At 30.4% G+C, this 16,356-nt stretch overlaps 2 protein-coding genes across 3 annotated transcripts; one reads left to right on the top strand and one right to left on the bottom strand.

The window, feature by feature from the left end:
- Positions 1-2,621: 2,621 nt before the first annotated feature.
- On the bottom strand, positions 2,622-4,960 carry LOC122395138 (mitochondrial carrier homolog 2-like). Its single transcript, XM_043392505.1, has 7 exons — positions 4,468-4,960; positions 4,303-4,387; positions 3,724-3,895; positions 3,493-3,630; positions 3,222-3,417; positions 3,086-3,153; positions 2,622-2,999 (listed from the first exon to the last, which is right to left on the bottom strand). The coding sequence occupies exons 1-7, from the start codon at positions 4,564-4,566 to the stop codon at positions 2,834-2,836; spliced, it is 924 nt and encodes a 307-aa protein (XP_043248440.1). The 5' UTR covers positions 4,567-4,960; the 3' UTR covers positions 2,622-2,833.
- Positions 4,961-5,632: 672 nt separating this feature from the next.
- On the top strand, positions 5,633-12,788 carry LOC122394933 (roquin-1). Of its 2 annotated transcripts, none has more exons than XM_043392122.1 (16): positions 5,633-5,712; positions 6,377-6,539; positions 6,717-6,924; positions 6,996-7,217; positions 7,303-7,478; positions 7,926-8,259; positions 8,331-8,571; positions 8,654-8,823; positions 9,824-10,086; positions 10,172-10,273; positions 10,469-10,683; positions 10,832-10,953; positions 11,084-11,225; positions 11,301-11,370; positions 11,453-11,644; positions 11,777-12,788. In XM_043392122.1, exons 2-16 carry the CDS (start codon positions 6,378-6,380, stop codon positions 11,894-11,896), a joined length of 2,739 nt encoding a protein of 912 aa, XP_043248057.1. In that variant the 5' UTR covers positions 5,633-5,712; position 6,377; the 3' UTR covers positions 11,897-12,788. The 2 variants fall into 2 exon arrangements, with proteins under 2 accessions (XP_043248057.1, XP_043248056.1); XM_043392121.1 differs by having other exon boundaries at positions 10,169-10,273.
- The last annotated feature ends 3,568 nt before the right edge of the window (positions 12,789-16,356 follow it).

Genomic DNA, 16,356 nt, shown 5'->3' with positions numbered 1-16,356 from the left:
TATTAAGTATTATACTGCCACAGTACTACTAATACTTTATTTATTTTAAGTTTTATTTCTTTTTCCACCCCTTTTTTTTTCTTTTATAAAGATCAATGACAGACTTACTATTGTATATACGTACTATTTAAAAAAAGGAACCTTATATTACATGGTACATGAAAGAGATTCCTAAATAAAAATCTTGCTTAGATATTTGTCTGAATCTTTGCCGTGGAATGTGAATATTGAATGATCTTCTAATATGCTGCATATTTATTGCTCGAATGTACAAAAAACATGCTTTAGATAAAATGTAACTACAATCGAAATATGCTTCTTAATTCATTAATTCTGTAAAACATTCCTGGACATACAGTATTCCTTGATGTATATAGAATATTAAACTTATAGCTATTAATCTTATTGTATTTAATAGCATAAGGGTAATATTTGTTAAATAAATATTAAATGTTAATGATTTGAATCTTTATTGCATTGTAAAGGAGATCATGGTGTACAGTTCTATAGTGACTCTTGTACAAGGTTGTATGACACTAAATTTTCAAAAACTTCACAGAAGATAGATCATTACTTACATGGAATTGTATAGGTGTGAACGAATCGTAACAAAAACAAAAATTATAAACCAATTGTGTCAAATTACTTTAAAAAATACATTCCTTTGTTTCGCATTAAAATTACAAGAACCGTTTTAGTTGTTTACTAATATTTAAGCTTATCTACATTTTATTTGCCACATTTACACAAGCTACCTTTACATATTAAGTTAAAGATAAGTCGTGTAATTCTGCCAATATAAATGTCATAAATGCTCCCATATTTTTTATTAGTAAATATTAATTATACAAACTGTAACGCTGGTGAATTGTGTAAATTTTGGTATTTTCTACTATGCATTGCTTTTATAGAACTCTTGTACCACGTATTGTCTTATTTTAAATACATGAACATAATTTTTTATGATTTCTGTTTTATAAATGCGTGTACCACGTTATTAGAGGTAATTCACTTTAATATAAAAAAACGAATTCATGTAATAAGAAATGACGAAGAGGGGCATAATTTTATTTATATGTACATGAACAAATAATGGATTTCATAGCAGAAGTAACGCCTAAGACAAAGAAAATAGGCTTTAGAGACCTAACAGTATCGTATAATATCCAAGCTGTTACGGCTATAGTATGTAAGATATCTATTGTGCTTAATAATTCGAGTTTCTTGTAATCATTAAATGATAATTCATTTTAGATTGGAACATGGTAAAATAATTACGCATTAGCAAAAAATTGCAATGTCTTTATTAAGTCAAACACAAAGCAACACTACATATATTCGCATGTTTTCGGTACAGGTTTTCTTATTTGGATAGATTTTAAAATAAAAAAATATGTTTTGTTCATTATTCACATTCGTCTTGTCGCACTATATAGATAAATAGAAACTGAAATGTAATACTTGACGAAACATCTGTGTAATATTTAAACTTGTAGTTCAAGTGGATATTTTTTTTATACAAGAATTAAAAAATATGCAACATAGTATAGGTTTTTGTGTATTATTCGTAGGATATTTAATAACACAGGTACAATCTAATAATGCAATACTCGTATAACTTCTTAATGCCTGATGAACTACATTGTAAATGATTGAAATCATCGAAATAATAAACAATAAAGAATATGTATTAAACATTTGTCTTTTTTCAGAAATATCATTTTTTTTTTCAGTCAATATTAATGTTAGTTTGATTTTTTGTATAAATCTATTTTTCATTTATTACAAATGTATCTAATCACAGTTACTAATTATTAACTTCATATAATCATGTTATATATTTGTAAATATAATTCGCTAACTAATGAAAGTGTTCACAATATTATGCTTGGACATTTAACTCAATTTTTCTTCTACTTAAAAGTTTTACATTTATCTATACATGTATATGTACAAAATATATTAATCCATAAATTAGAAAAATCTTATAAAATGCAGATTTAATACAAAGGGTATAGCCGAATAAGGGGGTAAAATGTGACCTTGAACCAAATTTGACATACGATGGGATCCGTCGATAGAGCATCAGAATCAAACATTCTGTACCAAGTTTCAACCCTCCATCTTGTTCGCAAGGGTAGTTGTAGGGAAAATTCGAATTATCGAATTTGTGCCGATTTTCCATATTTAATCGAGTACGAAAATTATGTAAAAAATCTGCATCTGAAGCTTTCGAGACACTAGATTTCTATAATTACTGTAAATGCGTATATCATTAATTATCTTACCGAATTTTTTGCTCACGTGAGAAAGCAACTTTAACTAAAGAAAGTACTTAAGATAATCATCTCGTTTATTTAATGTATTTGATGTATATTAGTTTTATTTCATTATGACATAAACCATGCGTTTGTCAAGTCTGAGTCAAATTTTAAATTGTCCTTTAAGTTTGAAACAATTCTAACATAAATATTGCATTTAAGAAGGAATGTGAATTACTGAAATAATAATACAATGTATATAGTAATGCTTGTATATGTACTAAATGTTTATGTATACAATATGGTCTCTATATACTACATAAAATTTTGTTCAACTATTAATATAAAATGCAGTTTTCGTTAATACATAGAAATATAGAGAACAGTTTGTAACAGAAGCTTAACGCAGCAATAATTAAAATAAATTTTAAAGTAACATATAATTGCGATTATATACCAAATCTGTAAATTCGCTAGCAAAAAGTTATGTAGCACAAAACTGATTTTACTATTGGTCTCTTGAATACAAATTAATGGAGTATTATTACTGTGACACGCTTCGTAGAGAAAAATTATTGTTTAGGAACCATTATCCCATTTATTATTACTGAAGGTCCTCTATAATAACGCCACAAAAGGCTGTTTCCTCTTGTTAACTGGTTGGTAGCTGAAAGATGAGACCAACAATCCTGCCAGCTATTGTAAATTGGCATGTGTGGAGGAAGACCCGCGGCTAACCTTTATTAACAAAATTTATTGTTAATATTTATTTGAAATCTTATAAAACGTATTATAAAAATCAATTACACTTTAAATCAACTTACCCACAATTATTAACAGCCATACAATGCGATACTACCAAAAATGGATATGTAATTGTTGTTACTAGAAACTATAAAAATATCAGCATTATATAACCTTTTTTTTATATTATTGTAACTAAATAATTCATTAACTTACTTTGATGAAAGAACAAATAATTGGTTTTAATTCGATATCAGTTGTGGGAGCTGGCATATACTTTTTGACGACATAAGTAGAAGAACTAACCATTACTAATACAATAGTATTTCCAATAAGACGAGGCACTAATCCTGCGAAGTACCCCATAACTCCATTCTCTCTGTACACTTCCACAAATGATGTGAATAATCCACTATTTACGGATAAAAGAAAGAAAACATCTATAAAAATAAATACACATGTCTACATTGCATAATTAACAATATACTTGTATTTAGTTTCTCTGCCGACAAATTGTGCCAACATCCTCAGCGCAATAACGTCTAATGGGTGACTGACTATAATTGCAGTCGTTCTACTAATCAGATCTATTAAAAATTCAGATATATGATTTGTGCAGCTTTCTCTGAAAGAAAATTAACGATACGTTAATATTTCTTTTTGTTCCTATAATTTTCGATATTAAAATAGTGTGTTGCGCACATATATGTACACTTACTCATCTTCGGCATCATCTTCAGATCGTCTTTTATCTTGTCTCTTTTTATATATACACGTAAGTTTGCTACAGGTTTTATCCAAAGTTATAGCACCTACGGTATAGGCACATAATTTTGGAACAAGACCACAATAGCATCCCGCAAGTCCATCTACTTTTTTTATATGCTTCACTGTAAAATATCAAAGTGACAAAAATATTTTGTTTCAATTATATACATAAAAAAACAAAATTATAATATATTATAAATATTCTTCTTCGGGCAAAGGAGTCTATCTACTGTAAGTTTTTAAATAATAATATCATTTAATATCTAAATATGCAGCAAAGAGCATAACAGTATCGATAATCATGAGTTGAAAAAATCACAACTTTAAAAAAATTGCTTATGGTACCTTTGTTTGTGTAAAATGTTCCTGTTACATTTATTTTTTGTAAACCTTACCATTGATAACAATAAAAAATGATTTAAACGAAAATCGTGGTTACTGGTACAATTGTACTCTTTGAATTAGAAAATTCTGTTTCATTAAGGATAACTTAAAGTAATGTATCGATTTTACATAGAAAATCACTTACCATACTGAAAAACGTTAGGCAAGCCTAAAGCTGGTTCTCTAAGTAAAGTAGTTGTCGGTTGTGGTGAAATCGGTTCATGTCCGATCTGTTATATTATAAATAAAAATAATAAGCTTCTGACCAAGTTTCATTTTTCAGGTAATTTATTGCCTGTGTATATTTTACCTGTATCAAAACTTTAGCGTATTCGATTGGATATGCAATGGCATTTATCACTATATGCTGTCCGATAGTCGACCACAACGTATTCTCTGTCGTTATCATCTTCGAATAAAATTTATTTTCTCTATGTACTAGTCTTTCTGCCGTATTGTTTATTCAATGATTTTGACAATGGTTATTGTTCACTTCTAATCGGTACGTTTAAGCTCACGCGATCCTTTCGCAAACTCAATTCATATTCAGAGTCTGGTTACCAGACCATGCGCCAGATGCACTCAGAATTTCCCCTTCCACTTTCACACACTAATGCCAGATCACGTATGCCGTATACATGAGCTCATAGAGTTTTGGAGGGCCGAGAAAGAAGACAGGCTGACGTTCGCCCTCTTTCTCAACTCCTCAAAGCTGTTCGAAGTGCGACCGCATTCACTTTGATCGCAATTGGGTTTAGTGTCAGAAAGTAGAAGGGGAAATTTCGAGTGTATCTAGTGTGCGATCTCGTAACACAGCGCTACACTCTATCTGGTCAGTCTGATCAGGTTCACTTACATTTTTTCCATTAAAAAATTTATTAACATTTAGAGTATCGTATGGTGGAATACGATGTACATGTACCGATATATGCAACCACTACATATCCAACATCCAACCCCAACAGTAAATCACAGTGAATTGTGCGGAGCAAATCATACATTCAAAATTTAGTAGATACGAAACTCGAAAACGATTATCGATAACAGATAAATACAAAGTAGCATCGCTTATTTATTTCAAGCGTTAAGCTTATATAATTTGTTAAAAATGTTCGTTTCGTGGATCAGAAATAAAAACTGAATTTGTGAAATATGTAATAACAAAATTGAGCTTCATTTTTACTTTTTATACTTTCACAAATATCAACGGATTAAAGAGAAGTTTCATTTTTTAAAAATAACAATTGAATAAAAACATTTGTCAAATATTTTTTATTTCTCTGTACTATTATTTACTATTGATGGAAATTGGTTTATTAAATTTTATAAATTTGATGTTACACGCTGTTACAGCGCTCTCTGGCGAGGAAAGTTGGAAAATCATTTTTCTACATTGTTTTCGTCATGGGTGCTAGTGGAGTAAAAAGGTATATGCGAGGAATATCGTGCTGAGCTCATCTTACTATTTGTGATTCATCTGTTCTTGCTTCGATGGCAGAACTATGTGCGAAGTAACCGAGTAGTTAATGTGATGTTTTGTGAGGGCAATAACGAGGTGAGTTTTCGATTATCTTTTATTTTGACGATAGTACTTCGACTGGACATCATTCCTCGTGGCAAATAGCGGATGCCGTTTTTTCGAATCTATGTAGAGCAGACGTTTGTTGAATAGAAGAGCGGGTAGCGACAGCAATTAAAAAAGTCCGATCTAATTGCGCGTTCGAAAAGATATACTCATTAAAATGTATTCTACGCACTTATTTACGACGAAATTTAACATTTAACTGAAAATAATTGAGGAAACACGATAATCGTTGCGTAGGAAACAATTGACGAGCAAACGTTACCGTTTCGAACAAATTTAATCGGTAGATAAATGTTTTACAATTAAAACGAAGTTCCTTTCCATTTTTTTTTTTTTTTTTTATTAGTTCTGTAAACATACAACATTCGATGAAATTCGTTGTAATTGTTTGTAAAACATAACAATTTTTTGTTCTACTGAAATTATTTGATTTTATTATGTGATACGTCTCGAACTTGTAGTAACGTAATAAGACATTTTTTTACGAATTGATCGTGTAAGTAAACGTCGAACAAATGTAAACGAAGTGGACACGAAACGTTTAGCTTTAATTAAGTCAAATTATCGTTGAAAAGAATGATATTATGTGAAATTATGAAATCGAAAGATTGAAGGAAGGTGATTCTTGTTTTAGAATGCCAATACAGGCACCGCAGTGGACTGAATTTCTTTCTTGTCCAGTTTGCTGTCATGACTTTGATGTGGCCATACGTGGCCCGATATCATTAGGATGTGGTCATACTATATGTCGTACGTGCCTTGCAAATTTACATCGTAAACAATGTCCTTTTGATCAGGTACGTGACATTATTGATATTTTATCAGCATGAATATATACTCTTAATGGATTTTTCTTGAAGTTTTTATCACATATTAAACAATAGTATTAAAAAATTGAAACGCGTCAAGTACATACATATGTAAAGACATATTGTACTATTTATTTTGTTTACACAGAATTTCATATCTTTTAGAGCATTATTAATACCGAAATAGAAAGATTACCGGTAAATGAAGCTCTGCTTCAATTAGTAGGGAATCCTGTTCCCACAAATGTTGCAACAGCTTATCAGAAATTATTACCACCCGAAGACCATGCTAATTATTTGGTTGCTAAACGTTGTATTGAGGAACTTGCTCTATATCTCAAACCATGTCAGACAAATCCTACTTTAGCAACAGGTAATATTAATTGATAGTTATTACAACAATTAAATAAATGTGATCTATAACTATTTTAATAATTATAACAGGAGGTATGGGATTTGTTTCTCGGCCGATGCAAAGGAAACTAGTAACTCTTGTTGGTTGTCAATTGGTTGAGCCAGAAGGTAGAGCACGCGCGGTAAGGGCAGCTAGAAGTTTAGGCGAACGGTCAGTTACAGAGTTGATACTTCAACACCAGAATCCACAACAGCTTAGTGCCAATCTGTGGGCTGCTGTACGTGCTCGTGGCTGTCAGTTTCTTGGGCCAGGTACATTACAATAACATAAGACAACTTATAAATATATAGGAATACGATTAGCTTTCTTAAAACAAACATTTTGATTTATTATTAGCGATGCAAGAAGAAGTACTCAAGCTTGTTCTATTGGCTTTGGAAGATGGATCTGCTCTTTCTAGGAAAGTGTTGGTCATGTTCGTAGTTCAACGTTTAGAGTCACATTTTCCCCAAGCATCTAAAACAAGTATAGGACATGTTGTACAATTGTTGTATAGGGCAAGTTGTTTCAAGGTAATTCCTATTTCGATATTTCTGGCGATTACAACCCCTGACAAAAAGATGCAGATTATGTATACGCTAATACAAAATTTACAAAAAATATTCGTATTTTAGAATAACAAAATATTATATGTAGTTAAGAGGAATAAGACATGTAGGTGTAGTGTATCATGTGCAATCATCATGTAAATTATATTCAGACGATCTGAAATTAAGAATAATCGAACTTCTCAAGCAGGGAAATAACCAATGAGAAATTACGAAAATTATAGAATTTAATCACAGTACGATAAATGATCTAAAAAGAAGCATGATGGGAACGGGTAATATAACTAACAGTAAAATGGGGGGTCGTCCTCGTGCAATTTCGTATTAGTGTAAATAATTGGAAAATTTTTATCAGGGATTGTATTTATTTTAAGGTAATTTAAGCAGTATTTAATTCTAATACCTAAGTAGGTATCTAAACGAGAAGGAGATTCGTCATTGATGCAATTGAAAGAAGAATTCAGAACGTACGAAGCTTTAAGAAGGGAGCATGATGCTCAAATAGTGCAAATTGCAACCGAAGCTGGTTTGAGAATAGCGCCCGATCAGTGGTCTGCATTATTGTATGGGGATACCAGTCATAAATCTCATATGCAAAGTATTATAGACAAACTTCAAACTCCACAATCTTTTGCTCAAAGCGTACAAGAATTGGTTATTGCTCTTCAACGTACTCCTGATCCTGGACAATTAAGTAGTCTAAGACCACAATTAGAACTGTTAGCCGCGATAGATCCCAGCCCAGGTATAATTTCTTATATACAGGTTACACTGATCGAGTATTTGGCAATATTTAATTCGTTATCTTTATTATAGAAACAGAGCCTCCTACATTGTCAGAATGTCGTGCAGCATTAGAGGCTGTTAGAACAGTAGTTGCAGCACTAGTAGAATTCATTCAGCAACACGGCAACAGAAAAGCGCAAGATGGTACTCATAGCGTAGGCCCGGGCCAACCAAAATATAAAGTGAGCATGTGTCGAGATCTCGCGCTTAGAGGATCCTGTCCTAGATCTACTAGTTGCACATTTGCTCATAGCGATATGGAATTGGATAAGTAAGCATACAGGCGTGTACAGTCGTTTCAAAAAGAACGTTTATGACGTTTCGTATGTAATCTTTAATCGTTCACTCGATAGGTACAGATCGAAAAATAGGAAGTTAAGTATCAGGTCGAGTTTACCTTTAACTAACAATTTGGACATAAAAATGGACAAGTCGGTTACTGGCTCGAACAATAAAACGTTTAAGCAGAACGAAGATTTATCTTACCATTCCATAAAGTCGCATGATAATACTCACAGAGAGAGTGAGTATTTGTATAAATTAAATAATACAAAAAAATAGTAAAACTTGTTTTAGACTCGGGACAAGCTTTTTTATATATATATTTATAAGTTCAAACGACTCTACAGATTTTAACCCTCGGAGTCCGGATGCTTGAGCAGCGACGCGGAGTCCGAATGCCGGGTCACTTTGACTCATAAAGATAATTCAGATATACATGTATATACATTTTGAAGGACGATTTTGTAATAAATACTGCTGCGATTATTTTATTAACATTCTTTATTATTTTTTAACTGCTTGATAAACAGTAATATAAAATTATATATATGCATGTGCTTATGCTTACTGTGCATCTGCACACTGAATACATATAATATTTGTTTCCTTTGTGTGGAATTTGTAAATTATCCTGTGGCATATTCATTATAAATTGGCTGATTTCGCTAAACTTTGAACTTTCTTTGCTGTAGCTCTATTCAATACTGATCCGTTGACTTTTTGCCGTCGCAGTAGAGCTGACATTGTTTTGTTTTCTTACTCTAGATGCACACGAGTGGCGCATCGTTGTTGCATTCCTATTTTACCTTGTTTTGCAATTAAAATAACCAAGACAGGCAAGACTGGCGTTCCCATGTTTGTCTTGGTTGTTTCCAATTACAAGATGAGGAAAAACGATAAGACACTAATTGGCTGACGATGAACAGTCTACGGACCGGGTAAAAGAGATCCAGCATTCGGACTATGTGGTTTAATTAATTGTTTTTGCAATGTTTGTTCGCTCTACTCTTTGATGTAAGAAAATTCTCGAGAAACGTCTAAAACGTGCCCAAGTTGATTGTCGTACAATGTGTTTACAAAATTATAGCAGTTCAAAGATTGACAATTTTTCATTGAGTGTATGGAGCTTGTCTTAAGATTAAAATGAGTTTTAATAATTTTACATAAACAATTTATTATTCCAATTATTATTTTAATACATAAAATTGTTCAAGATATATTGTTGCTACATTTTATTTTAGATTTCAGTTCTATAAATAAAGTTAATCAAATGCAACGGCACGCTTCAACAAATGAAAACAATTTTGTTGGATCATTGACAAATTATATGCTACCACCTCCGCAAGGAGTATCACCTGTGGTACCAACTAAAAGCATGGATATGTATTGTTCTCATTACATTATGCCCAACACATCTGTCGATTATACCACACCTAATCTCAGTATGTGGGATTCGTCGCAAGTTTCATCTAACGTAACAAATGGGATTTCTAACACCAAAAAGGTAATATCAATCGCGCTTTTACATTCATTAGTAAACACTTGTCATTGTGCATATTAAGAATTCATATATATTTGTATTATAGCAGCGCACGGTCGCCAAAACATTGGCAATGTTGTTGCAACGCAGAATGGAAATCTTAAATCAACTGGAAACGATTGTCAATAAGCAAGTGCCACAAATAAAAACGGTACGATAATTTCAGGGATGGTATTTGGTCCCGAAACCGAAATTCATTTCAGTATCAAAATAAACAAGTTTTCGAGCTTGAAAAAAAATTTCGTTTTCGAGACCGAATACCATCCTTAGATAATTTTACTATTGAAATCGCTATAAACGTTTTCTCTATATCGTTTACGATTATTTTTCATTTTATTCCTTGCAGAATTATGACATCCAAGGAGGAGATACATTATCGTCAAATTTTTCTATATGGACAAATACACCAAGTAATCCCATGGTTCCTCCATCAAATATTAATTGCAACAACAATTTTCGATGTGCGGATCCAATTTTATTTGACGATGAATTTGTGCCATTTGATGCATCGTCTAGTAATAAATATGGACCAATTTCAAAATTATCCAAAAGTTTGATGAGGTAACGATTCCTTTCAGAGAATTTAACATGCATATATGTATATTTCATTAGTTGAATGTTATAAATGTAAGCGTTCAAGACCTTTCGTGTATGAGTGTAAATGTTAACATAAAACGAGAATACCGAATGGTATAACTTTATTTTTTAGATCTACTAATGGTGTACAACCTGCTAATTTTTATGCGGAAGGAGGTGCACCTCCTACAATATCTGCCTATAGATCCTTACCAACAGCAAATTCTATTACATCTTGGTATTACGGTAATCAACGTAAGTACAATGTAGTATAAACAGAGATTTTAAAATATGAATTTGATGTATAAAAAATTGAATTTCTTGTGCAAAACTAGTACAACAAAATCGAAGTAATACAGTATTATAGAAGGTGGTTTTATTACAGCTTACGCTGCTATTGGTGCCAATGGAGGAGTACAGTCCATCAATACTTCCGGCTTTGGGGATAATTACATTACGTTTGGTCGCAATTTATCCGAATCGTCAACGTATACGCAACTTCCACGGCCAGAATGCATGCCAAAAGAGTAAGATAATTTTTTATGCTGTGACGTTATTGTTAATAATTAGGAATATTTGACTATGATGTACATTTTCATTAGCTTAATTCTCGAGTCGCAAAGAGTAAAACAACAGCTAAAACATCTCGAGAAGAAAATCAACGATTTGAAGGTATTATTAAATAATACATGCTTAAATAATGTTAATATCTTATTATTTATTATTTATATACTGATATAAAAAACACATTTAGCTTGCTACGCAAGGGGCAACTTTCACAGCCGGAGAAAGGCTAGCACAGGAATTGCAATTGATCGAAGCTGGTATTAGAGAAAAAGAAAAAGATGTACGAAATTGGAGTCCTTATGGTACTGTACCTTGGATTCAATCATCGAATAACTTGCTTGGCACTCAAAATTTCAATCAAAATTATAAATCGGAAGAGGTAAGTTGCACTATTATAATTTCGTACAAAAATACAATTGAAAACGGTACACTACTATATATTCTATATAAATCATCCTAACAATTATTGTTCAAATTATATGAAACATGTTTAATTCGATTGGGTCTTCAGGAGGATACGTACGAGGCTGGAATTGCAAATGATATGCGAGAATTAGAATTGCGATGGGAATTCGAACTACAAGAACAGGAAAAACATTGGTCGAGCGAAGAGGATAATTCTAAAAAATAATAGTAAGATAGTAAGTCTTACTATACTGTTTACTTAGATCTGACTATTATTCATTTTACGAAACATGTTCTTTTGACATGTACAAATAATGTTTTTGTGCAAACTTCCGTGCATCAGCATGTTTCAATTTTTCCAACAGAATGACTGAAAGTAAATAGAATTTGTACTATTTGCATAAGAAGAATTTCATACTCTTCTAAGCAACATCAAAAGAAATTAATACTGGATGATGATACTTTAAACACTATCGATAACTGAAAAGAATTTATCATCTCCCCTGTTTTTGACGTCATAGAAATTCTTCTTTTGGTATGGTACAATGCAAAGTAGATTTCACTACTTTCTCACGTGCTATACCTTTTACAAGTCTCTTGGTACATAATATTTGTTCTTTAACTGTGAAAATGTACTTTTTCCTGAAATTATTACCAACGTATAAAAAAAACTAGCTGTAAATATGTGATACTTCGAAAAAATTTGTTAAACACAATTTGTCAAATCCTTCATGATGGTAACTCGTCTTTAGTTATGCAGAAAGTCACGTTGTTTTAATTTTTACTAACTGCAGTAGCAATTTATTATAGTGATCAGTGTATTGTAAGATGTGAGAGTTAGCTGCCGCATTGGAATTTACAATTTATAGAACCGGTGAAGGGTTGATTGGTGTTCCGTTATATGAATATCATAAAGGGGACATTTCATTGTCAGACAGATTGAACAAACGAGAGCAGATTTGTTAAAATTTAACAGAAATTAATGTCAGTGTTTTATAAACATGACAGGATGTAGTATATTTTGTTTATATGTTTGCACAATGAAGCAAAGAATATTATATTACTGATACATTCGGAAAGAATGCTATTTAACCTGCAACAAGGTTATATAATAAAAATATACGAATACATATAGGTGTTATGCATACACAAAATTAACATATTCTGTTAAAATTTTGCGTAATTAAGATATATATTGCTTCTAATTAAGAATTATATATATCTTAATTATATATATATATATATATACATATATATTTATATATATTAATATATATATATATACATATATAACTATTGATTTTTAGCTGATAAAACAACATTTTTTAAATAAAAATATGTAGCTTTCATCCGCGATTCATGTTTTGGAATCTGAAAATATGTTTTCGAATAAAACACGGTAAATTAGTACATCGTATCGTACTTTGTTCTACTTTTACATGTTTCATAAAATGTTATTGTTAATTTTAAGTATATCTGTCCACACAAATTAATTTGTGATTGACATTTTATTTTAAATTCATTTTATTTCGTATAATTATCGACAATTACTTTTGAAATGATTGCAACTTACAAAAAATTGGTATATAAATAAGGCTATAAATACAGATATTAACAGGTTTGTTTTTTATGCTCTGTGATTTTTTTTTTTCTTTTTTTTTAAATCAGCAATAAATTATTTTAGTATTGGTATTTCAAATATTTAAAAATTTTGAACAATTAATGCGAGTAAAATTCAATAGTATCAAATTTTATTTTATTTTTGCAATACATGGTTGAAAATTAATTAGACCCCATTTGTGCCTGGTGAAAAAATATTGCATTTTATTTGTTATTTATAATCGAATATATTGAGACAGTGGTTTTCAAACTATAGATTTTAACGTGAAAACCAAATTTTTCGATTTTTCATTTATTAAAAATTTATTGAAATCCTATAGTGAGCATAATACATAATGTAAATTATGGAAACAGTTCCTGTTAATTCATCAATTAGTTCCTTTATTTTTGTATTAATTTATTATGTTTGTAAAATTAGAACGAATAGTTTGAGAACCATTGGTTTAAAATTATGTTTTGCTGAAAAGTGAAAAAAATTGAAATGAACAGACTGTTATGCGAGCTGCAGCTCTCACGTTTGTAACGATGTTCGATTTACGGACTTATAAGAAACTTGAAACAGTCACATTGGCTTCCACTTAACTATTATTTTAATTTCAGAAATAATTATTACTTTAATTGTGGCGAACATGGTTTAATTTATGTTGATAGTATTGGCATATACTGTATTGTCCTTATTTTTGTTCGTTATTTGTACTATAAAAATATGAAGCTAACGTTCCTCAGAACAAAAATATAATGACGTATGTACTTGATTCTACTGATAAGAAATTTACATTCTTAATTATTTTTTTTGCATTTTATATAACGTCTGTCGATTTAAAGATTTTCCCCCCTTCATTGAAGATTGTCTTCAATTCGTTTAACTTGATTTGTATCATGAACGTGGTAACAAAAATTTTGTGAAATTGTATGATCAACTTACTTCTTATAGTACAGTGATTTATGCATTGCAATAGCTTTTGGGTTCTTCTATTTTTTTATGAAATAATATATAGTATAAATATTAATAATTCCAGTTTTAGTGGAAGTGACATAGACTTTTATGAAACGTAGAGGTCAAAAGAAAGTTGATCTTTCTGTCTCGTTAAAAATATTGTTTTACCTTGCTACACACAACTAGATATGTTCAAATAAAACATTTCTTTCAAACTAAAAATGTGCCTTTTAAAGCATGCAGCAATACAAAAACTAAACAAGAACAGTCTGCATCTACACGTATCCGATTCGGTATTTCCAATTTTTTTTTCTTTTCTTTTTTTCTTTTCTTTTTTTCTTTTTTTTTTTTTCTTTTTTTTTTACGGGGCACATTATTCTAAACTAGAAAGAAATGTAATCTCAGAACATAACTAGTTTCGTTACGAAAATTATAAACGATGGTGCAATTTTATTTGTTTTATTATTTACTAACACAACATTCTTTCATTTGTAATGGAATATCATGAAACGATATATATATATATATATATCTTTTATTTTATATATAAGATATATGTAAAAGTTGTAACGAAAATCAGTTTCTTTTTTTTGTTTTTTTGACATCTGAAATTGTTTCTTTTGTCTTTCTTTATTTTTTTAATTTAAAGAACGGTCACGTTTCTTTCAATTATGCAAAGTAATAGGAAATATTTATACGCAAACGAATCAACTTCTAATACTTGTTCGATAAAATATTTCCATTACAGATTTAAATGTGCAAAACATGCAAAAGTGAAATTATTTGTTCTACATTGGAGATAACATTGGTGTTAATTATGTCTAGATTCAAAACTATATTTATGTATTTGAGAAGTATGTTAGAAACTTTATTTATTTTGTTACTGGTTTCACAGATAAAACTATAAAGACTAAAAACTTATGTAGTACAAATTTTCTATTGCGATTACGAGAATTTAATTTGCAATCACTACACGTTTGTAATACGATTGTGCTTAAAAATTACAAACATAATAATTGGCTATAATATTGAAGAGAATGTGTTACGATATTACAGAAAGGGTCCATATTTTGATTTTGCATCTTGAATATAATAATATTGGCAGCATGAAAAAACATTGGAAAACATTGTACTTTTCAGATTAAAATAATCTTTAGATTTTCAAATGAAGATTTGAAATGTTTCTTTACACTAAAGGTATCACGATTGCAAATCAAACTCTAATAATTTTACAAATTTGGTGACGATTACCATTTGTATATGTCGTAATATATATCAAAGTTCTTGGAACAAGAATTAACAATGCGCATATATTTCATACATACATTCTATTCTAATTATGTTAAAGGGCATTTTAGTCTGAGCACAAGGTTAAATATGGAAGATATAAATGTTCCTTTCTGTAAATGAATACCGTCTTCACAGTTTGTTCAGATACAAAATATATATATATATATATATATATATATATTTATATATATATATTTATAAAATTTTAATTCCGTAAGCTTCTATTTTGAATTGCTCTTTATATTTCAGATAATTCCTTTGTACAGACGACTCAAAAGAAAAGCCTTGTACACCTAAAATGTTTCCGTCGTTCGAAGGAATTATAGTCAGTAATTTTTCTAGTGATCCATTTGTCGAAATGTTGCCCTTCTATATTTTTTATTTTTATTCGTAGTATGACTCGTTGATAAATGTAGAGTAAAAAAGCGAAGAGGGCTGTGTACACTGGGAAGTAATAAGCGCAACAATAATGTTTGTGCAAGCTTCAGATTAATTGCATGTTAAACATGTCACTATGTGTATAATAATACACGCGTACCTATGTTAATGGTATGAAGCCACATACAATCTATATTAACGTTCTTTGTTTGAACATATGAAACAATAATAATTATATACATATCGGTATATAATGCATTATAGTCAGCGCGCACTTGGCACTTAATGGTACGAATGGTACTTCTGTGACACTTTATGTTAAATTAATACCCAATTGTAAGATTTTTTGTTATATTAGCTATAAACATAATGGGCAATGCATATGTGAATAGCTTAATGTTTTTGTTACGCTAAAAGTCGTCGAAATGGAATTTTAGGGGGAAGAAAAAAGATAACAAAAT

This window comes from Colletes gigas, unplaced genomic scaffold, assembly GCF_013123115.1.
Source record: "Colletes gigas isolate AHSC1104 unplaced genomic scaffold, ASM1312311v1 Colletes_gigas_Sc00005, whole genome shotgun sequence".
Lineage (NCBI taxonomy): Eukaryota > Metazoa > Arthropoda > Insecta > Hymenoptera > Colletidae > Colletes > Colletes gigas.
The sequence above is the reverse complement of the archived record's forward strand: the minus strand, read 5'-3'. Positions and strand labels throughout refer to the sequence as shown.